This window comes from Corythoichthys intestinalis, chromosome 21, assembly GCF_030265065.1.
Source record: "Corythoichthys intestinalis isolate RoL2023-P3 chromosome 21, ASM3026506v1, whole genome shotgun sequence".
Classification (NCBI taxonomy): Eukaryota; Metazoa; Chordata; class Actinopteri; order Syngnathiformes; family Syngnathidae; genus Corythoichthys; species Corythoichthys intestinalis.
Genome location: NC_080415.1, coordinates 35,262,997 through 35,288,439, shown reverse-complemented (window position 1 = coordinate 35,288,439; position 25,443 = coordinate 35,262,997). Strand labels below are relative to the sequence as shown.

Here is a 25,443-nt window from a genome sequence, read left to right as displayed (position 1 = left end):
AAAAAGGGTTGCTTCAAAGAAAACAGTTTGAATGAAAAATAAAGTGTTCAAATGCAAATTTCTGAGTCTCAAATATTTTTTCACATTCAAACCTTTTTTTCTACGTTTGAATTTTTTAAAAATTTTTGATTGAAGTGATTTTTCTTTTGAAATATATATTTTTTTGTTTGAAGCAACTTGTTTTTTGATTGAATAATAAAGACACAAATGTCCTAGCCAAAATGTGGTCCAAACTCAAAATTACATGACTTCAGTCAAAAATGTTGTTTCAATCAAAAAAAAAAAAAAAAAAAAATTAAGACATGCAAGATTAGGCAGGTGAACAAGATATTGACCAATAAAAACCAACAGTGTAGCAGCGCGCCTTCAGATTGGTGCCACACACTCTTGTACGGTAGGTGGCGAAATGCACCTGATACTTGCCTGCAATCTGCCATTAACCTAAATTTTGGAGTTTTTTTGAGCTTGTTAAGCTTCTGTTTATAGTGCAGTCAATTTTGTTTTTTCCCGTTCTGCACAGTTTTAAATAAAACTGAGCAGTCAATGAATTTTCTGGTTCTTCCTTTCAATATTGACTCAAATGTAGTACCGTATTTTTCGGACTACAAGTCGCTCCTGAGTATAAGTCGATCCAGCCATAAAATGCCCAACGAAGAGAAAAAAAAACATATACAAGTGGCACCGGAGTATAAGTCGAATTTTGGGGGGAAATTTACTTGATAAAATCCAACACATAGAACAGACATGTCATCTTGAAAGGCAATTTAATATAAAAATACAATAGAGAACAACATGCTAAATAAATGTACAGTGTAAAGTGCATGAACAACGAAATGTGAATATACTGTCCTACGCTACAGCTCGGTCCTGGCTATACAGCGAACTCCCAAAAGACAATGCTGGACGTCCGTATAATTTGCTGAATCAATTTGGTCCTCGATAGAAAACAGGTTTGCATCAACGTAAATAAATGATAATTAGGTACTATTAGTAATAAGTAACAGGTTAGCATACGTTCGCTATCATTAGCACATCGTTCAAACAACCACACAACTGGCTCTAAGTGTCCGATCGCGGGTGGAAAACACACAACAACAACAGAAAAGATGATACACGCAGGCGTTGCCTCTGTAGAGATGATTTAAAAGCATAAACAATGAAAGTAGGTTCGCAGCCGTCTATTCCCTCTCGCTAACTCGCCCACTCACTCACTCAGAGCTGCGTAGCTGTCAGTCTTCTTCTGGCGTGTGAGCATCTTCTTCACGTAAAAAAGTGCGAGTGCGCCCTCACGTGGGCGTGAAAGCGTCATAAACTAAATGCATCCATTTCAAGATAAAAAAGTCAATAATACAATTGAACATACACTGCCAAAGGCAGAACGCGAACGTGGCCATAGCTATAAAGAGTTATTCAGATAACTATAGCATAAGAACATGCTAACAACTTTACAAAACCATCAGTGTCACTGCAAAACACCAAAATAACATGTGAAATTATATCATAATGTGTTATTAATTCCACACATAAGTCGCTCCTGAGTATAAGTCGCACCCCCAGCCAAAATATGAAAAAAAAAAAACGCGACTTATAGTCCGAAAAATACGGTAATTGTTTTCTTAGATTCTTGTAAGTTTTTTTTTCTTGGCTACTTGTACTTTAAGTAATTTTTTGCACCTGTATTTGTACTTTTACTTAACCCTGTACACTTCGCGCTGTACAATTGGGGATGCCGGCATCCCCTTGATTTTTTATGGGCCATAGCGAATTTTATACTCGTCATAAAGACGTCATATTTTGGTAGTATATAGATAAATAGTAGCTCTTTCATTCAATACCAGATGTCAGCATTGTCGCGTGACTGAATGAGTTTTCCCGAGGTGACTGAAAAAAATCTAGTCGAAGTTCGCATCAGTGACCGCCATCTTGCATCCTCAAAGTTTTATATCCTCTCCTTGCTGGAATAATCAATTTTGATCACAATTATGTTGGAAATATTGCATCACAACGACAAGGCAGGGGTAGAAGACGGTGTGGCCAAGCGGAGGTATTGAAGGTATGAAAAAGGGCTTTTTGGGGCAGTCTAAGTTCAAGTGTAGTCATCAGGGCATTGGTTGGGCATGCATGGAATAGAAAAGTATTTTAAATGAACTCTAAAACTCGAGTATAGACCCTTTAAACACAATTAACAGGAGTGGAATCAGGGATAGGGAAACAAATTTAGGACGTTGCCTTGGGTGAGGTCACACTCTACTAAATGTCCGTTTCTGTTTGCAGAAAATGTCTATGCAAAGGTAGGTCACAAGATACTGTCATCTTGGTAGATATTTAGGCCAGTATTTGCTTGAATTTTTCTGCGCACGTCTATTTTCTCAACGGGTAAATCAATAGGGAAGCGCAGTCGTTTCAAGTATCATTTTTAAAAGAAAAAAAAACTCAAATGACCAAAATTAATCTGGGAGGGAGCCCAATACTGTGGTCTAATCCTTTGATGGGTAAATCACGAGGAGTGAGATCCGCCCTTTCTAGGCCAGTTGGTATATTTTTAGTATTAAGAAACCCTTCTTATTCTTTCTGTTTGATGGAGTGAAATTTGCTGTTGGCAAAATGCCACAATGAAAAGTGATTGTGATGTTCTTCCATGGAAAAAAAACTGATATAGTCCAAAGTTATCTTGACTGAAAAGGGTTTTTCCCTTATCTCTGGGGTTTTGGGTGATGTTTGGAGGGATGGGGGTTGGGGGGGGGGGCACACTTTTGGCAGTAACCTCGAGACAAGAAGTGACACATTGCTGGGAAAGTATGCAGCTGTAAATGTAAAATAAAATCAAACACACCTAAAAGTGTCACTTGGGAAAAACACAAACATGCCGAACTAGTCAAAAGGCCCGGAAAACATTTCACATTACCCTAGCTCTGAAAGGCATCATGCAGCTAACAGCTCTCCTGGAGTTTAGGACGGCAGACATAAGACAAATATCTTAGTTGAATTTAAATGCAAGTGAGTTGTATGCTAGTCGTCATTTCCAATTTGTAGCAGCTAATTTCAGCAACGTGTTCAGTTCATGCTGCCACAAATCAAACTGGTTTCCATGAACGAAAATATGTAATAAAATGTTCATCACATATAAATATTTTCAGTGTTGCAGCAATTAATCGATTAACTCGAGTAATTCGGTTAGAAAAAAGCTTCGAATTAAATTTTGCTACTTCGACTATTCGTTCAATTGTAATCCGATTACTCGATTAATCTATGAACTAGTTGGTTCGAATAATCGACTCCTAAAATATTCGATAGCTGTAGCCCTAAATCTTTTATTTATTTTTTTTTATTTCTTCAAGTCAGCGGTGTTAGGTTTAACCCTTTCACAACCGGTTTATTTTTCTCGGAAAAAAAAGATATAAATAACAATAATATAAATCAAATCAAATTGCAAAAATTGTACATGCAGGTTATGCTGTTACCTATATCGCCCCTACCAACGTTGAGACCAAACCTACGCCCTTGCCTTAACCCCTGTCTTCGTGCATATTAAAAATGTCTCATAAACTTGACACAAGTATTTAAAAAGACAGTAAAATTCGATAAAAAAGCGTGGGCTGCTAAGGTTCTGAAGCGGCAGCTGTGGGATTGTCTGAAATGTATTAGCATGTGTTGTGTTAATGTGCGATTCCCCATAACAGATACGCTTCAGGGAGAGTTAAGCCTTCATTAAACACGGCAACACACGTAATTCAAACTTATGTGAGCACATGCTTCGTGCTGGTTATTAACCAACAATGTCAACATATTGCAGCTGACAGTATAAGACAAATTTAACAACAGGGAATTTAGATAACAATACCAAGCTGTTCTATGGTAGCATCCAGGGAAGAAACATTTTTCAGTTTGTAAGCATGGGTAGCCATTTGCAGAGTAAGCCTACAGTATGTATGCCACGGGTTTGATTCCAAGTCAGCGCCCTAATAAACTGAGAAAAAAAACAATATTTGAAGTTGAAGCAAAATGGTATGCTTGGCCGACTTGAGTAAGCTCTCTGAATTTTAAATTCAAATCCATTTTCTCTTCACCACTTCAATCTATTTTTTTTCTCGTTTTCCAGTCCAAGTCTATATATCAGCAAGCAGATGTTAAGCATCCAGCTGTTGGGATGCTTCCGTCACGCCCAGTGACCTCACCTGTCCTCCCCAAGGCTTATATAACCTCACACGCAAACACTAAACACAATCTCTATCAGACTGTATAATTTAACAGTCTGTACTAGAACAAGCCAGAAGACGACAACCTAACTACAAAACAGTGTCTATGTCAGTGTGTTGGGAAAAAATACTGTATAACGTGCTTTAAAAAGAGAGAAGGGGTGAAAAAACCAGCAAAACAAAGCAGACCAAGCAAAAAAGATTCTGATGTTGTGGCCGTTGAATATGTATTGGCTTTTTTCCTCCTTTCCAGTGTTGTTACCCTCAGCCCCAGAAAAACAAGCTGTGCAAACCTCTTCAAAAAATAATGAAGCTCCACTATGAGTTATATTCAACCTGACTGCTTACTTAGTGTTTACCTCATTCTGACTGCATCTCTTACTGACTGCTCACATCAGGCCAAACTGACAGGACGGATGCACGGGTTCCTGATGAGTAAAAGGATGAGCCGAGCAGCAGATGAAATTATTTACAGACCATTTCTTAATCATAATACCCAGAAAATTTGATGACTCCCAACTCGACTCGGACTTGAGGAAAAAAAACGCAGACTCGGACTTGACTCGCTTGAGCTGGAAGGGCCTGAGACTCAACTCGAATTGCGAGACATTAACTTGAGACTCGACTCGACTTGTCTCGTGAGACAATGACTCAAGTCTCGACGAGCTGACTCAAAAAACTTGGATTGTAGATTGGTTCCAACCTTCAGTGATTCGATTGGTCGCCTAGCCGCTCTCGGCACGCCCTCACGGAACATCATGGCAATCAATTGAGTGCAGACCAGGACAGTAGACGCATTATGGCAAGTTCAGCAGTGCCAGTTCCCAAGGTGATTCATTTTGCTGACACAAATTTCCATTTAGATGGAAAACAACAAAAAGCAGCATCCGTGGCGACGCCAATGTTCGCGGCGATGAAGGCACAACGTCGAACTTTGTCCACACAAGGCCAAGTAAGTGAAACCTGTATGTTAGCTAATTGCTAAAGTTACTTTGTGCAGACTGCACTGCATTTTTTTTTCTTTTACAATGACTTGACACAACTCGTCTTGACAACCTTTGACTTGATACGACGCGTCTTTACAACCTTGTGACTCTACTCGACATTACCATGAGACCTGAGTCGATATAACCTTATGACTCAACTTGACTCGACATAACCTTATGACTCGACTCGACTTGACATCACCTCATGACTGGACTCGACTTGCCCACATCAGGTAAGACTCGGGATTTACTTGTGACTTGGATCATATGGACTCGTGCAATTGTCGGGCCTTGACGAACTTGTGACTCGACTTGACTCGAAAACCTTTGGACTTGACACGACTCGTCTTGACAACCTTTGACTTGATACGACACATCTTTACAACCTTGTGACTCGGCCTGACTTGACATGACCTTGAGACCTGACTCAACATAACCTTACTGTGACTCGTGCAATTGTCTGTCTGGCCTTGACTAACCTGAGACTCGACTCAAAAACCTTTTGACTTGACACGACTCGACATGACATGTCTTTACAACCTTGTGACTTGGTTCGACTCGACATGACCTTGAGACTTGACATAACCTTATGACTCGAAACGACTTGACAGGACCACCTAGACTTGCCTACTACAGGTAAGACTCGGGATTTACTTGTGACTTGGATCATAGTGACTTGTGCAATTGTCTGGCCTTGAGTAACCTGTGACTCAACTTGACTCGCCTCGAAAACCTTTTGACTTGACACGACTAGTCTTTACAACCTTTGAAATGACACGACACGTCTTTACAACCTTGTGGCTCGGCTCGACTCGACATGACCTCGAGACTTGACATAACCTTATGACTCGAAACAACTTGACAGGACCCACCTAGACTTGCCTACTAGAGGTAAGACTCAGGATTTACTTGTGACTTGGATCATAGTGACTTGTGCAATTGTCTGGCCTTGAGTAACCTGTGACTCAACTGGAAAACCTTTTGACTTGACACGACTAGTATTTACAACCTTTGACTTGACATGACACGTCTTTACAACCTTGTGACTCGGCTCGACTCGACATGAGCTCGAGACTCGACATGACCTTATGACTCGAATCGACTTGACAGGACTCACCTAGACTTGCCTACTACAGGTAAGACTCAGGATTTACTTCTGACTTGGATCATAGTGACTTGTGCAATTGTCTGGCCTTGAGTAACCTGTGACTCAACTGGAAAACCTTTTGACTTGACACGACTAGTATTTACAACCTTTGACTTGACATGACACGTCTTTACAACCTTGTGACTCGGCTCGACTCGACATAACCTCGTGACTCGACCCGACATAAGCTCATGATTCGACTCAACATAACCTCGTGACTCGACTCGCCTTGGATTTCCCACATCAGGTGAGAGTCAGGACTTACTTGTGTTTACTTGTGTTTGTTTATAGGGACTTGTGTAATTGTCTGGCTTGACTAACTTGTGACTCGACTTGACTCGAAAACCTTTCGACTTGACACGACACGTCTTTACAACCTTGTGACTTGGCTCGACTCAACATGACCTTGACACCTGACTCGACTCGACATAACCTTATGACTCGAATCGACTTGACACGACTCGCCTTGACTTGCCCACTACAGGTAAGACTCAGGATTTGCTTGTGACTTGGATCATAGTGACTCGTGCAATTACCTGGCCTTGACTAACCTGTGACTCGACTCGACTCAAAAACCTTTCAACTTGACACGACTCGCCTTGACAACCTTTGACTTGACACGACACTTCTTTACAACCTTGTGACTCGACTCAACTCCACTCGACATGACTTCGACACTCGACATAACCTTATTACTCGACTCGACATAACCTTATGACTCGAATCGACTTGACTAGACTTGCTTTGACTTGCCCACTACAGGTAAGACTCAGGATTTTCTTTTGACTTGGATCATAGCGACTCGTGCTATTGTCTGGCCTTGACTAACCTGTGACTTGACTCGACTCGACTCGAGAACCTTTCGACTTGACATGACTCGTATTTACAACCTTTGATTTAGCCCTACTTGACATGACCTCGTGACTCGACATAAGCTCATGACTCTACTCAACATAACCTCCTGACTCGACTCGCCTTGGATTGCCCACAGCAGGTGAGAGTCGGGACTTACTTGTGTTTACTTGTGTTTTTATTGTGATTCGTGCAATTTTCTGGCCTTGACTAACCTGTGACTTGACAACCTTTCGACTTGACATGACTCGTCTTTACAACCTTTGACCTGACATGACTCAGCTTGACAAACTTATGACTTGGCTCTCCTAACCTCATGACTCGACTCGCTTTGACTTGCCCAAAACGGTCAAGACTCGGGACTTACTTGTGACTCGGATCATAGTGACTCATGCAATTGTCTGACAATACCCAGGAAATAAAAACTGCAATTTGATAGTCAGGTATGAGCGTATGTTGACATAAAAATAAAAAGCAAACTGGAAAGGAAGAAGAGAAGTTAAAATGTTTCCCTCAACCATCGTAAAGTGGTAGTTTGCAAGTGAAACAGATACAAACACAAGACCATTGTTGCATTGATTTAGTATTCAATCCACAGTCATACCTGCCTTGAGGCACAAGATGTTACAAAGAAGCGTTTAAAGAGCTGAAGTCTTTCACTCCTGCTTTACATCCTTTGCCGCATCAAAAGACACTACGTATTTTTCTTTTGTATTTGTGAAGTAGAATCAAAGGCATCAGATTTAACTGAGCATGAGCTAAATGCTAATAAGCGCCCTATGCTGACAAGTGCACAGAGATCTGTGTTTATGTTATGTTTACAGAGGGAAGAATGTGTTTGTACCAAAGAGGATTCTTACAGCTTTATCATTTGTGTTATTATTCATTTCTGGTAGTGGGGGTTGAGTGTTAAAAAACACAGCGGAATGTTTTTCTTCTCCTGTTATTGCCTGCATAGGCATATCATTATAAAATAGACACCGGGAAATAACAGTACAGTATGAGAAGCAACTTATTTCATATGGGAATAGGGTTTAAAATGTGCTAAAATGTTTCTTTTATTAGGTGAATTAGTATCGTTTGTGGCAACGGACTGGTAGTATTGTGTATTATGAAGAAGGCAATTGCCTATTTCATCATTGAAAATGTCATTTTGACCATCCTACCTCATTTGATGTTTTCCCTCTGCTATTTGTGGAGCCAGGCCTCGAGGGGGGCTCAATTGTAAGCGCCTGTTTAGAGAGTTGGGTGGCGAATAAAAGCAGAGAGCTTGGGGGTCCCATCCTGACTACAAAGGCGGGCTCCTGGAGCATGGAATGTCAAACCTCTTGCAACCCAGCCAACATGTACAACTGGGGAAGATGTGGACTTCCTGGATACTATGCTGGCAAGGGTTAGAAATGGACAATAATACTGGGTTCCATGTAGTAGCTATGTGTTTGCCTGATCTGGGAAAATATGAATTGGTGTTTGAAATATGGGAAATTCTGACAAGCCATAGCTAAGCTAGCCTCGACACAGAGCTTGGGATCTGGCACTTTACCCACTGAGATGGGTTATACTTTATTCCACTCTGGAGTTGCCCTCGGTGAGAGGCACTAAGCAAGTGGGCATAGTTTTCACTTCCCACCTTAGGGTTAACCCCTGAAGACAAGAGGGTATCAAGATCATCTGCAGATTTGCATCGGTCTTGGTGGAGAACTACAAGTAATGCGTAATTTAACTGCTCACAATGTCTGCAAATTTTTTTCAGTAATGCCATTACTTAAATTGTTGTTTCTTTAAAAAACATGATGAATTCGATTTAGGATTACTGTATTGCAGTAACAATTATAGTGAAGACTCAAATGCCCCCCCCAACACCCATAAGTGGAATCAGATCCAGTGTTAAGGCCGTTTCAAACTAGCGGCAGCCGGGTGTGAAGGGTTTAGCGACAACCCATTCATCATGTATGTGGGAGGGGACTTCTCAGCGAAAGTGAGTGTCTGTATTGGGTGGAACGGTGGGTTTGAAAGTCAGCTTGAAATGCTTCCACACTTTTGACATTTGCTGCATTTTCTTGGTGCCTTTCGCTTCGCTTTCGTCGGCTTCTTCGTCGTTACTAAAGATGTCCCGATCGATCGACATCGATCGGGTCCGATCACGTCATTTTCAAAGTATCGGAATCGGCAAAAAAAATATCAGACATGCCTTTTTCTAATATATATATTTTTTTATTAAATCGTTTTCTAATTGTATTTAACGTTACAGACAAAATGTCTTACATTCATCCAGAGTCTTTAGTTTTGGCTTAAAGTAGGGCTATCAAATTTATCGCGTGAACGGCGGTAATTAATATTTTTTAAATTAATCACGTTAAAATATTTTATGCAATTAACGCATGTGCTGCACGACCCACTCACGCATTGTCGCGTTCAATCTATAATGTTTTACCTATACATAGGGCTTAAAGGCAGCGTAAAATGAGTAAAGTGAATTTTTGGCAGTCTTTGGAGCCTTTTTTTTAATTTGCTAAAGCCTTAAAATCCCTCTCTCAACAATTAGAAATATCGTGGGAAGCAATGTGGGGAAGAACGGTAGTGGTTGATCTTTTCCTTAACACCCTATGATACTTCCCAGGGCAGAGAAGATATATTAATTGGTGCCACTATGCACAGTCATGGTTGCACTTCCCATCATGCATTTGGGCAGAACAGTTAAATGGCTACAGTATCATTTACTGAAAGCTCAACAAATACACTAGATGGCAATATTTAGTCACAATATACAAAGTCACATTTATCCTTTAAGAATTACAAGTCTTTCTATCTGTGGATCCCTCTCACAGAAAGAATGTTAATAATGTAAATGCCATCCTGAGGATTTATTGTCATAATAAACAAATACAGTACTTATTCACTGTATGTTGAATGTATATATTCGTCCGAGTTTTATACATTTTTTTCTTAATGCATTGCCAAAATGTATATGATCGGGGAAAAATTATCGGGAATGATTGGAATTGAATCGGGAGCAAAAAAAAAAAAAGCAATCGGATCGGGAAATATCGGGATCGGCAGATACTCAAACTAAAACGATCGGGAGCAAAAAAACATGATCGGAACAACCCTAGTCGTTACCTCTATGTTCATACATGGTTGAAATCAAATATATCCGCCGCCTCTGTCTTTTTCTTGTACGCTCGTGACGCCAGCGCGTTGTGCCGCGTTAAAAGCAGTCCGGGCAAAATATCATGCTTAGAGCCGGCAAAATTAAACGATTCCTCGAGGCGGAGAAAATTCCTCGATGAATTTTTAAAATCGAGTTGGTTTCAGCTCTACACTGGGCTGACGCTAGTGTGAAAAGGCCTTTAGTCGAAGAATGGCTACGGTAAATTGGCTAAAGATAAATTACAGCAGATCATGACAGCAAAGGCAGATCATGCACGTTTGATAGTTTGGAGGAAGATTAAAAAATACCACCTTGCTTTGTTGGAAGAAAGAAATTGAATTATGTCCAGGCTATACCTTATTTCTTCTTTCTTGTATACTACAGCGGTCAGCCACAATGAAACATTACCTGCAGTGGCACTAACATTTCGAAATAAACCTTGGAAAACAGGACCAAGCCAGTAGATGTTGCCTTGCAATTCCCCATTTGGTGACACACAGGGTGTCTGATTTGTGGAGCCAAAATGGATGGGAATAAATCACAGCTTGGCCAACATGGCTGCATACTAATCAATGTATTACCCAAGGGATAACTTTGGCTCCTCACTAATGGATGTGTGTGCGTGTGTATATGTGCATGTGTGCTGTCCAGCACTTCACATCACCTTCTCTCTCTCATCAGTTGTGTGTTAGCGTTGTATTTAATTGCAAAACACAAAGGCAGGAGTTCACGGGAATTGCCGTGAAGGGAAATTGAATCGGGAAACATTTCACCTCCATTATTGTCTCACCGTAGATTGCCTATGTCACAAAGCGGAGAGCCACACAGGGCTCTTCGCCATTTAGAAGCTACGTGTATTCTTTGTCCGCTTTTGTAAAGAATGAACAAGTATGTTACCTTTCTGAGGACCTCGCCCCAACGTCACAAAGCCAGAAGAGATGAAGTTGTGTAGGTCCGCACCCCCGCTGCTCCGCGCACTCTCCTTCCCATAGTGACCTATTTGTACACAGATGTAGAACCATTTACTGTGCATACACACCGTAAACACTCATTTTAGTGCTGGTCATTTGTTATTTTCCAGAGGTATGACAATTAGGGCTGTCAAACGATTAAAATTTTTAATCGAGTTAATTACAGCTTAAAAATTAATTAATCGTAATTAATCGCAATTCAAACCATCTATAAAATATGCCATATTTTTCTGTAAATTATATATATATTCTGTAAAATAAATTGTTGGAATGGAAAGATAAGACACAAGATGGATATATTCAGTGGGGAGAACAAGTATTTGAAACACTGCCAATGGGTTTTCCCAATGGCAGTGTATCAAATACTTGTTCTCCCCACTGTACATTCAACATACGGTACATAAGGACTGTAGTGGGCATTTCACTCTACTGTGATTTAAATCTGTCTATGCTGTCCTCACTCCGAAGCGTCTACTTTTTCCAAAGCTAGACAGCTAGTGAACGACGCCTTAATAATCAGACTTCTTCCTTTTTCATCTGATTTATTAATAAAATAGCCTCAAACCATTGTCCTCTTTAGACCGTCGTAAAACTACAAAAAAAAAGTACACAAGCATTGCATTAGCAACAACGTTAGCTTAGCACGCTATACAGGTTCACTAAACATAAACAAAAAGCGTCTCATACAAAAAATAGAACATTTCGCTTACTAACATAATATGTACATTCTTTACAACAACCATACTTACGGACAAATTTTGTCCAAGGATCATATAAGCACAACATTACAACATAGGCGTCAGCCCGAGACGTCGTGCAGCCATATTGAACTGGCAAGAAAAAAATTAACCATGTCGCAAAGCGACCACAAGAGTTCGCTGTTAGACAGCACTAAAAGCCTTGCTGTAAAACTTACCAAAAGGCAGAATACTGTCTGAGCGGGACATGTGCGTTAATTGCGTCAAATATTTTAATGTGATTAATTAAAAAAATTAATTACCACGCGTTAACGCGATAATTTTGACAGCCCTAATTACAATACAAAAGACATTGTGATTATTTGTACACTTTATAGTATACAGATGATATTCTGACTGAATGATAACCTTAAGCAAAAATATCACGGTTTCACGGTATTGAAATTACACCTCTTAAAATTTGTTACTTTGAGATAGCTGGGTTTAAAAAAGAAAAAATCCATAAAAAGCACATGTGTATGACTCATATTTTTCCATTATACACATACAGTAGTATTCAAAAGTATCTTAACCTTTTGGAATTTCTCACATTTCTGCATTTAATCACCATCAAGTGTGATCTGATCCTTTTCAAAATCACATAGATGAAGAAAGTGTCTGCTTACAAAAACACCCAAACATTTATAGGTTTTCATATTTTAATGAGAATAGTATGCAAACAATGACAGAATAGGGAAATCTAAGTAAGTGAACCATCACATATGATACTTTGTGCCATCCCCCCTTTGGCAGCAATAACTTCAAACAGACGCTTCTTGTAGTCTGGCACATCGATCAGGACTGGCATGAATCGCTTTCTTTAGGTCATGCCACAGCATCTCAATGGGGTTCAAGTCTGGACTTTGACTTGGCCACTCCAGAACGCGTATTTTGTTCTTCTTAAACCATTCTGAAGTTGATTTAATCATGTGTTTTGGATCATTGTCTTGTTGCAGCATCCATCCTCTTTTTAGCTTAAACTGCTGTGTTTCACCAGTCAGTAAAATGACATTTCTGTATCCGTACACGAGCTATGTTTTCATGTATTCTTCTATTTATTGGTGCTAAAATTAGGGCGCGCGTTATAAACGGGTACTATAATTTCCCCTAGATTTTACAAGTAAATTTGGGGTGCGCATTATACACGGGTGCGCCTTATATTCAGGAAATTACGGTTGTCGCATGTTGTGACCAATGAGTGTCAATGTGGAATATGAAATTTTGGTAACACTTTATAATAACTATCCGTTTTACTAGTTAATAGATCATTAGTAAACTGTTGTTAAATGATTTATTGTTGATTTGTGACGTACCGTGCCTTGCAAAAGTATTCGGCCCCCTTGAATCTTGCAACCTTTCGCAACATTTCAGGCTTCAAACATAAACATATGAAATTAAATTTTTTTGTCAAGAATCAACAACAAGTGGGACACAATCGTGAAGTGGAACAACATTTATTGGAAAATTTAAACTTTTTTAACAAATAAAAAACTGAAAAGTGGGGCGTGCAATATTATTCGGCCCCTTTACTTTCAGTCCGGCAAACTCACTCCAGAAGTTCAGTGAGGATCTCTGAATGATCCAATGTTGTCCTAAATGACCGATGATGATAAATAGAATCCACCTGTGTGTAATCAAGTCTACGTATAAATGCACCTGCTCTGTGATAGTCTCAGGGTTCTGTTTAAAGTGCAGAGAGCATTACGAAAACCAAGGAACACACCAGGCAGGTCCGAGATACAGTTGTGGAGAAGTTTAAAGCCGGATTTGGATACAAAAAGATTTCCCAAGCTTTAAACATCTCAAGGAGCACTGTGCAAGCCATCATATTGAAATGGAAGAAGAATCAGACCACTGCAAATCTACCAAGACCTGGCCGTCCTTCCAAACTTTCTTCTCAAACAAGGAGAAAACTGATCAGAGATGCAGCCAAGAGGCCCATGATCACTCTGGATGAACTGCAGAGATCTACAGCTGAGGTGGGAGAGTCTGTCCATAGGTCTACAATCAGTCGTACACTGCACAAATCTGGCCTTTATGGAAGAGTGGCAAGAAGAAAAGCCATTTCTCAAAGATGTCCATAAAAAGTCTCTTTTAAAGTTTGCCACAAGCCACCTGGGAGACACACCAAACATGTGGAAGAAGGTGCTCTGGTCAGATGAAACCAAAATTGAACTTTTTGGCCACAATGCAAAACGATATGTTTGGCGTAAAAGCAACACAGCTCATCACCCTGAACACACCATCCCCACTGTCAAACATGGTGGTGGCAGCATCATGGTTTGGGCCTGCTTTTCTTCAGCAGGGACAGGGAAGATGGTTAAAATTGACGGGAAGATGGATGCAGCCAAATACAGGAACATTCTGGAAGAAAACCTGTTGGTCTCTGCACAAGACCTGAGACTGGGATGGAGATTTATCTTCCAACAGGACAATGATCCAAAACATAAAGCCAAATCTACAATGGAATGGTTCAAAAATAAACGTATCCAGGTGTTAGAATGGCCAAGTCAAAGTCCAGACATGAATCCAATCGAGAATCTGTGGAAAGAGCTGAAGACTGCTGTTCACAAACACTCTCCATCCAACCTCACTGAGCTCGAGCTGTTTTGCAAGGAAGAATGGGCAAGAATGCCAGTCTCTCGATGTGCAAAACTGATAGAAACATACCCCAAGCGACTTGCAGCTTTAATTGGAGCAAAAGGTGGCGCTACAAAGTATTAACGCAAGGGGGCCGAATAATATTGCACGCCCCACTTTTCAGTTTTTTATTTAAGAGTTTAAATTATCCAATAAATTTTGTTCCACTTCACGATTGTGTCCCACTTGTTGTTGATTCTTGACAAAAAATTAAAATTTTATATCTTTATGTTTGAAGCCTGAAATGTGGCGAAAGTTTGCAAGGTTCAAGGGGGCCGAATACTTTTGCAAGGCACTGTACACTTTATATTGAAGGTCATAAGTTTTATTGGTTAAATATACAAAGAAAAGTACAAATATTTGTTGGTTCTATGGCAGATTTTCATAAATGTGCAACATGAGCGCTGCCTGCAAAATGCCTGATCAAAATGCCTTTTCTTTTGAAGTGAATGGCATTTCTTAACCTGAAAAGATAGAAATGCCAGACGTTACACACAAAAACTTGAAACGTTTCTACACAAAATGTGTTTCAGGTTAAGAACACCCTGTAAATGCTTAACAAACTGTTAACAAATACTTCACAAATCAACAATAAATCATTTATCAACAGTTTACTAATGATCTATTAACTAGTAAAACGGATAGTTATTATAAAGTGTTACCGAAATGTCTTTGCTTGAGTTGATTCATGCCTAACTGTGCTTAACTTTTTTTTTAATGCAAAACACCTTGCAAAAGTATGCACTTTAGCACAAGCCTACCACCCACGACAGTCCTCAATAAAAATGACAGAAATCCTCCAACAGTATCAACAAACAAACAAAAAATGAACTACACGACAGTATGTATATTTTTTCCAAGCAGAGCTTTCGAGCAATTAGTTTCAGCCACCCACGTACGCCAACTGCATGGTGAACTCCAAACTTCCCACCATAGTTTTAAATTAAGGCTTTAAAGTGAGTCCTGTGTGATGCTCTTTGTCGAGTCCTGTGTGATGCTCTTTGTCAGCGGCGTTTGTCACCTGAGTCATTGGTAGTCTACGCCACGGCCCACTACGGCAGCCCTTGAATCTGAAAGACTCTTCAAAAGGAATGCCCCTCATCCCTCTATTCGTGTTCTCATCTTATTAAGGTGAGGCGGCGTGGTGTGCCTGCGGCAGAAGGGGCTATGCACTATGAATTCAATGTCCTTGCCACAAAGGAAATCACGATTTTCAGCTCAACAATGCCATGAAATTGAGCATGCAGTGCATGAAGTGGGTGCACTGTGGCTTCATATAGTAATACTTTAATCTGAATTCCACACAGGACATCCACAGCTGTAATACCTTCCAGACGGTAAAAATGTGAGTAATATTTTATATTAGGGCTGTCAAACGATTAACATTTTATATCGTGTTAATCACAGCTTAAAAATTAATTCATCGTAATTAATTGAAATTCAAACCATCTTTAAAATATGCCATATTTTTCTGAAAATTATTGTTGGAATGGAAAGATAAGACAAGACTAGGGTTCTTCAGATCATGTTTTTTTCCTCCCGATCCAATCCCGATCGTTTTAGTTTGAGTATCTGCCGATCCCGATATTTCCCTATCCGATTGCTTTTTTTTTTTGCCCCCGATTCAATTCCAATCATTCCCGATAATTTTTCCCTATCATATACGTTTTGGCAATGCATTAAGAAAAAAATGAATAAAACTCGGACGAATATATACATTCAACATACAGTACATAAGTACTGTATTTTTTTATTATGACAATAAATCCTAAAGATGGCATTTACATTATTAACATTCTTTCTGTGAGAGGGATCCACGGATAGAAAGACTTGTCATTCTTAAAGGATAAATGTGACTTTGTATATTGTGACTAAATATTGCCATCTAGTGTATTTGTTGAGCTTTCAGTAAATGATACTGGAGCCATTTAACTGTTCTGCCCAAATGAATGATGGGAAGTGCAACCATGACTGTGCGTAGTGGCACCAATTGATATATCTTCTCTGCGTTGGGAAATAACATAGGGTGTTAAGAAAAAGATCAACTACTACCTTTCTTCCCCACATTGCTTCCCACGATATTTCTAATTGTTGAGAGAGGGATTGTAAGGCTTTAGCAATTTAAAAAAAAGGCTCCAAAGACTGCCAAAATTCACTCTACTCATTTTACGCTGCCTTTAAGATCTATATATAGGTAAAACAACGCCATTATAGTGGGTCGTGCAGCGCATGCGTTAATTGCATTAAATATTTAAACGTGATTAATTTTTAAAAAATTAATTACCGCCGTTAACACGATAAATTTGATAGCCCTACTTTAAGTCAGAACTAAAGACTCTGGATGAGAGTAAGACATTTTGTCTGTAACGTTAAATACAATTAGAAAACGATTTAATTACAAAATATAGTATACATATTAAAAACATGTCCGATATTTTTTTGCCGATTCCGATACTTTGAAAATGACGTGATCGGACTCGATCCATCGGGATGCTGATCGATCGGTACTGCAAATTCATAATTCTGAATACATTCTGGCCAAGGTTGGTGAATATTAGTAGCAGACCTGTTTAACTACGCTAATACTAAAAACTATTCATTTTTGCTTTATCAATATTTAGTGAAAGTACTTTGATAAGGTTACAGTTCTCATTTTTGTGGTACTGTAAATCCACAATTTTGTCAGAGTTATGGCCAAAGTTTGGTGAATTTTAGTAGTGGACTTTGCTGACTGCTCACATACTCAAAACTGCATTTTTACTGAACCAATATTCAGACAAATGAATTACAAGTCCAATATGTATGCTTTTATCAGGTTACAGTTCCCATTTTTATGGTACTGTAAATCCACAATTTTGAATATGTTCTGGGCAAGGTTAGTGAATTTTAGTATTGGACTTTGCTGACTGCTCACATACTCAAAACTGCATTTTTACTGGACCAATGTTAAGAAAAATGAATGAAAAGTCCTACATGTGAACTTTGATCTGGTTACAGTTCTCATTTTTGTGGTACTGTAAATTCCCAATTTTGAATAAGTTCTGGCCAAGATTGGTGAATTTTAGTAGTGGATCACTCTGACCACTCCCAAACCTTAAAATTATTTATTTTACTGGACCAATATTTAGAAATTTTGAATTAGAGGTCCTACCTGTGTACTTTGATCAGGTTACAGTTCTCTAATTTTTTACACTTGTTATAGTTTATTATATCAACGACCTGTTTGCATTTAAATCACTACACAGTTGTAATTATTTTACTCTCGTCTAATTAAGGTCTGGGGTTATTGTTTACGATGTGATTTTTGTGCAAAACAACATCAAATGCTGTTTTTTTTTCATCAATGTACGGGTAGGGTACTTGTGTTGCCGTCTGAATGGCTTCCAACACCAGTCCTCCCCTGATCAACAGGGAGGTGTAACAAACTCCAAGGTCGATTTAAGCTTCAATGCAGTGAGGAGGTTATAAAATGCATGGATTACCGATCTTTAAAGCAGACAAACCGGGATAGGAACAAAATGCTAGGAACATGATGTTGGCAAAGTTTTGTATTACATGCTGCCATCGTGCCACGGGAATGCCTACACTTCTCGTGTCTTCCAATAAAACTAATGCAGTACATTCTGCACATGCACACTCGGCGAGCCAAGGGCCACTAATGAGATATAGAAGGAGAAACAAATTAGTTAAAGCCTCTAAGGGTGCAAACTCTAGTTCGTTTCCCCTTTTGGTGCAGTTCAGCTGGCAAGGTGGAAAAGGCAAACAAACTAATGGACCTAAGCAACCTGAGAGGTGATCTCGCTATATCTAATTCAAAATACACTTTTGTGCGATTTGTATGTATTGTTCTTTTTATTATTGTTATGAAGCTGGCAAATGAACGCATCCATATTCACTCGACGTGTTTACATATTGGTCACTCATTGCATTTTGGCATCTAGCATACACAAATATATTAGCAATAGCATGGTGAGCTAACCTGATGCAGCGGTGGGTTAGTGATATGCTACCATTGTTTTTGAAAATCATTTGGCTAACATACAGTAAATACATATGTTTGTTGCATTTTCAGCAGTCAGTGGTCATAATTACTGAAATAAAAACTACAGTGGGCCAAATAAGTATTTAGTCAACCACGAATTGTGCAAGTTCTCCCACTTGAAAATATGACAGAGGCCTGTCATTGTCAACATGGGTAAACCTCAACCATGAGAGACAGAATGTGGGGGGAAAAAAACAGAAAATCACATCGTTTGATTTTTAAAGAATTTATTTGCATATCATGGTGCAAAATAAGTATTTGGTCAATACCAAAAGTTCATCTCAATACTTTGTTATGTACCCTTTGTTGGCAATAACGGATGCCAAACGTTTTCTGTAACTCTTCACAAGCTTTTCACACACTGTTGCTGGTGTTTTGGCCCATTCCTCCATGCAGATCTCCTCTAGAGCAGTGATGTTTTGGGGCTGTCGTTGGGTTACACGGACTTTTAACTCCCTCCATAGATTTTCTTTAGGGTTGAGATCTTGGGACTGGCTAGGCCACTCCAGGACCTTGAAATGCTTCTTACGAAGCCACTCCTTTGTTGCCCTGGCTGTGTGTTTGGGATCATTGTCATGCTGAAAGACCCAGCCACTTCAATGCCCTTGCTGATGGAAGGAGATTTTCACTCAAAATCTCTCGATACATGACCCCATTTATTCTTTCCTTTACACAGATCAGTCGTCCTGGTCCCTTTGGAGAAAAACAGCCCCAAAGCATGATGTTTCCACTCCCATGCTTCACAGTGGGTATGGTGTTCTTCCCACGCAATTCTCCTTCAAACACGAGAACCTGTGTTTCTACCAAAACGTTTTGGTTTCATCTGACCAGAACACATTCTCCCAGTCCTCTTCTGGATCATCCAAATGCTCTCTAGCGAACCGCAGACGGCCCTGGACGTGTACTTTCTTCAGCAGGGGGACACGTCTGGCAGTGCAGGATTTGAGTCCCTGGCAGGGCATTGTGTTACTGATAGTAGCCTTTGTTACTGTGGTCCCAGCTCTCTGTAGGTCATTCACTAGGTCCCTCCGTGTGGTTCCGGGATTTTTGCTCACCGTTCTTGTTATCATTTTGACGCCACGGGGTGAGATCTTGCATGGAGCCCCAGATCAAGGGACATTATCAGTGGTCTTGTATGTCTTCCATTTTCTAATAATTGCTCCCACAGTTGATTTCTTGACACCAAGTGTTTTACCTATTGCAGATTCAGTCTTCCCAGACTGGTGCAGGTCTACAATTCTGTCTCTGGTGTTCTTCGACAGCTCTTATGTCTTGGCCACAGTGGTGTGGAGTGTGACTGACTGAGATTGTGGACAGGTGTCTTTTGTACCAAAAATGAGGTAAAAAAGATGCCCTTTAATACAGAGTGGAGCCTTGTTAGACCTCGTTAGAAGAAGTTGGAGCTCTTTGACTGCCAGAAATCTTGCTTGTGTGTAGGTGACCAAATACTTATTTTCCACTCTAATTTGGAAATAAAATTTTTAAAAATCAAACAATGTGATATTCTGGTTTATATTTTTTCTCCACATTCTGTCTCTCATGGTTGAGATTTACCCATGTTGACGATTACAGGCCTCTAATCTTTTCAAGTAGGAGAACTTGCACAATTGGTGGTTGACTAAATACTTATTTGCCCCACTATATATCAATCAAAAACATCTTTGATATAGCGCCTGTTAATTAAGTTTAGGTTGCAAATAATGAATGTTTATCACTGCAATGGACAAAATATTTTAGAGGTGAAAGATGAAATAATGAATGGTGATCTGTTACACGAATGAAAAAAAAAACATTAAAAACAATTGTTTTATATGACACCTGAAAAATGATCAATACTATACAGTAGCGAGCTAGCTACAAACTGGATGCAGATGCAAGTGCTCAACGTCCTGTCTGTCAATATTTGTTGCATGCACGCTGCCAACACAAGTGTATTCAACATGCGTCATGCCAGTGTTCTAAAGACCTTTTCACATTCACGTGTAAAAAAAAAAAGCCCCGCGGCAAGACGACAGAGCCCCCGTCGTACTAAAGTAACCGCATCTAAGAAGCAGGAACAGCAACCCGAGCACTTCCGTCCCACAAATTAATTGATTTTTCATTGTTGCACACTTACGGGAAGCCGTAAAGCACCAAATTAGCTCCGTCACCCTGACTCTGGCCCAAAATAAGACTATGCCGCTTCCTTGACTTCATGTAGCATGATTCAAACATGGTGGCTATCGACCAATTTTCCACTATTCTGTCACTTTCTTTCAGCTTTCACTGCAGATCAATGTCATCTGCAAAAAAATGGTGACTCATGTGGATTCAAGTCTTACCTCATCTGTCAGCCTATCCATCACTACTGATACCAAATGCCACCAAATGGGAGAGAGATCCCTTTCGGCTTTTTCGCCTTAGGGGTCACCGCAACGAAACGGACCGCTTCACATGGTAGATTTGGCACACAAGGTTTTACGCAGGGTGCCCTTACTGACACAACTCTCAAGGGGGAATTAAACCCGGATCACCACTGTGGCAGCAAGGGTGCTCAGATCACTGAGATGTGCTGTGTTTATCAGAGTATAAGTCGCACCAGCCAAAAAAGTCGGACAGGAGTATAAGTCGTATTTTGGGGGGAAATTTATTTGATATCCAACACGTAGAACAGACATGTTATCTTGAAAGACAATGTAAAATGAAACCAGACTCGAGAACAACAGGCTGAATAAGTGTATGCTATGCTCACGTTACATAACGCATAAACAGCGAATTGAGAACGTGCCCAGTTTGTTAACGTAGCAGAGCTATTAAGAGTTATTTAGATAACTATAGCATAAAGAATAGAGGTCGACTGATATATCTGCCCGCCGATGTATGGACTTGTTTTTCAACATTGGCAGATGAACAAAGAAAATAAGCCGATGAAAAAGGATTCGGATCTGGCATTTGTGTGGGCAACAATGGCCGCCGCTGACTTATGGTAAGACCCCGGAAGGACCCCGCAGCAGTTTGAAAGCAGGCTGAAATAGGAAGCGTCAAGCTTGCCTGTTTTGTAAATAGTGATCCCTCGTTTTTCACGGCTAATGGGGACCAGAAACCGCAGCGATAAGTGGAAAGACCAAGTAGCAAAAAAAAAATTTTTTTTTTTTTTGTGTGTCTTCAATGTATTTATTCAGATTTAGCATTGCAAAGAGATATGACATGATTTTTCACTTTTTTTCCCCAAAGTGTAATTTAAAAAAAAAAACTTTTGTACAGTATATATATATACTGTATTTATTTTAGGGCTGTCAAACGATTAAAATTTTTAAGAGTTAATAACAGCTTAAAAACTAATCGCAATTAATCGCAATTCAAACCATCTATAAAATATGCCATATTTTTCTGTAAATTATTGTTGGAATGGAAAGATAAGACACAAGATGGATATATACATTCAACATACGCTACATAAGGACTGTATTTGTTTATTATAACAAAAAAAAACAAGATGGCATTAACATTATTAACATTCTGTTAAAGCGATCCATGGATAGAAAGACTTGTAGTTCTTTAAAGATAAATGTTAGTACAAGTTATAGAAATGTTGTATTAAAACCCCTCATAATGTTTTGGTTTTAATAAAATCTGTAAAATTTTCAATCAAAAAATAAACCATTAGCCCGCCATTGTTGATGTCAATAATTACTTACACAATGCTCATGGGTGCTGAAGCCTATGAAAGCAGTCGCACCCAAGCGCCAGCAGAGGGCGGCAAAACTCCACAAAACACAATTAACATGTGGGCATTTCCCTGTACTGTCATTTAAATCTGTCTGAGCGGGGCATGTGAGTTAATTGCGTCAAATACGTGACTATAACGTGATTAATTTAAAAAATTACCGCCCGTTAACGCGATAATTTTGACAGCCCTAATTTATTTTAATAAATGGTTTTTAAGCACTTTACATGTACTGTATTGGCCCGAATATAAGACGGCCCTGATTATAAGACAACCCCCTCTTTTTCAAGACTCAAGTTAGAAAAAAGACTTTTTGAACACCAAATTAATTTTTATACAGAAAATAATTACAGTACATCCGAAACAAATGAGTATAACAATATATTTGAGAGAAAAAGCATGTTGTTTTGCCTCATTCAAATCTTAATATCTGAAGATTTAAATATGTAAACTAAACTGCACTCACATTCGTAAATGAATGGCTTCTGGTTTTTGAAATGTAAATAAACCGCGAACCCGGAAATTTCGGAAAGCACCTGGCTAAACTATGAAAAATCTGCCTGACTTATAGTCAGAAAAATACTGTACTGTTCTAACATATTTCTGTAGCACTACAGTACCACACTAGTGAACCTCCACCCTACCTCCCATGCGTCAACACCCACAAATAACACATCCCTGGTTTTATTTAAAGTTATAATGCTTTAGAAAACATGTTTTTTAACATGAGTGATCATTTTATTGGCAAGTGGGAGTTGGTAATGTCACAATGGTAAGCCCGCACACAGTATTAATTGCAGGCTGGCCACGGGTGTGGGAGTTTAAGAGTGTGTTCTGATAATTACCTCTGGCTGAGGAGGTTTTAGTCTCACCCACATCTGTTGTTTTGTCCCTCTCAGCACGATTGTCACGAAACTTTGCAAAGGGGGTAGAACATAGGCCGAGGGACTGCTAATTATAAACTGAAGGGCAGATCCATTAAATGTAGTAAAAAAAAAATAAAACTAATAGACTGGGTGCACATCTGAACTGTTCAAGTGGCCCGTTTTTATTGTCATGTAAGCATAAGTGCAGGCCAGGCACTGACTTGAATTAACCTCAATTTGGATACTGGGTCATTGGATATTGATCGGTCTATCAGTCAAGAACTAGAGAGCAACAATCAGCTCATTGCACTAAAACGACTGTGCTTTTTTAAATTGATTACGAAACACATTCATGTGAGAGTTTTCCTTTTTCTGAGCTGGCTCTAATTCTATTTTTAATTTTTTAGGGGGGGGCAGGACCTTGAAAAAAATAAATAAAGGTATCTGTAGTAGTTTCACAAAGATGCGATATGGGAGAAGTGTTTTTACTTTATTGCTTTTTTTAAAAAACCACTTCAGTTTTGGATGATTTTAGCGACATCGGTGGACAAAAGCGGTAGTGTTTTTCCTTAAAGTGCCAATGACATCAAAAAGCATGTTTATTTCATATTTCACGCGGTATTTAATGCTCCTGAATGAAACGGACCGCTTGGATGTGTGTGGAAGCGATTGTTTTATTTATTCAGTTTTTTTAATCCCGCGCCATGAAAACTAGTAACTTCCTGTTTTGAGGAGGAATGCGAATGTGACGTCACCCTGGTCAGCATCTCACACTACAGCGTTGCTTTATAGCATGCAGATGGACTTCTGATTCGGCTGATTTTGCGGATTAATTTATTTTTCACTTCATGCCAGCCAAATGTGCTGCAGGGTTTTGTTGCTGCACCAGGGAGAGGCGTGTGAGACTTTTTGGGTTTCAAAAGGTTCCCGTTCATCCTGAGACTGGCCAAAACAAGTCCGACAACTGTAGGACCGTTGGACTCACGAAGAAGTGAGTAAACATCATGTTTGGTATAATATCAAATACTGTGATTTTGTGGCTGACAATGCTCCTTGTCAACCGAGAATGCCACTCGGCCAACGACTGGCGGCTTGTCGAACACCCGGCATCGATCGCTTGCCCGCCGGGAGAGCGCTATACTCGGCTTATTGCCCTCTCCGTGTGTTCTGTCAAATTTTGCACTCATTCAGAAATTGCAACTTTGTGTTAAAAATGGCTGTGAATACAGCGATTACAAAGTAAACACTACAAACTTTAAAAACGGACATGTAGAAAAGTTCTCCTCCGACACATCCTGCCATGTTAGCTGCACACAACAACTGCACACCTCTCTCTCACCGTTTGTCTTCGCCATGTAGTTAATCATTAATTTACGCCATATTCGTGTTGAACATGTATGCTTACGATGTTACTTGTTGATTTCGCACCTGTGGATATCATTGAGAGACCAAATGAATGTAAAAGAGGGCTGATTCACAGCCACAACAGCTTTGGGAGCAAAATATTATAAGGGTGAAAAATTTGGCAGAACACCTGCAATAGACCACTATCCTCGGGTCGGGATCAGGCAGCTACGCGCTCCTCTGACATCGGCCATTTTGTCCGGCGGTCATTCTGCAGCTGCTTCCCCGGCAAACGAGCTTTCCTTCCCGCAGCAGAGGAACGACGAGCTTTCACTTGCTCGCCGCCGGGGGGGTTGCCGATTGGCGAAGACGATCGACAACCCCGCTGACAAAATGACAAAAGCCGGACTAACTCCGGTGGCATAAAATATTCTTCGGAAGGTGCAAGAAGTCAACAGTTTTGACCATTATGGAGTAATTTTAACCATGTTGTACTGAATAAATGCATTTATATTATTTCGTATTTCATTTAGCGCAAGACTGTTATTTGTCATGACCATACCATTTAGCAATTGGGCAAAAATACTTAGATAAAAAGAATATCCTGTAAAAATATTGAAGTAGAGAGATTGAAGCATGACATTTTGCTGCCCTCTTTGTCGCATTTTTCTCGTTCTGAATAATTCCCCCTCAGTGGGCTGAATTCTAAATCAGATGAAATTGTGACCCTGCCAACTTCATCCCCCAGCTGGGGACGCTAGAGCACTAAAATGACAGGCAAGTGCTAAACGGCAGATTAAAAGAC

General features: G+C 39.7%; 1 protein-coding gene and 1 long non-coding RNA gene across 7 annotated transcripts in view; one reads left to right on the top strand and one right to left on the bottom strand.

Moving 5' to 3' along the window:
• LOC130909221 (uncharacterized) overlaps positions 1 to 25,443 on the top strand; it is a 295,191-nt gene that overhangs the window by 113,042 nt on the left and 156,706 nt on the right. The gene's annotated exons all lie outside the window — the stretch shown is intronic.
• The window catches only part of LOC130909220 (protein shisa-6), a 155,425-nt gene that overhangs the window by 105,900 nt on the left and 24,082 nt on the right, over positions 1 to 25,443 (bottom strand). For all 6 annotated transcript variants that reach the window (XM_057825425.1, XM_057825427.1, XM_057825428.1 and 3 more), the window contains one exon: positions 11,230 to 11,328. In XM_057825425.1, the coding sequence (XP_057681408.1) occupies positions 11,230 to 11,328 (99 nt within the window). The remainder of the gene's footprint in view (positions 1 to 11,229; positions 11,329 to 25,443) is intronic.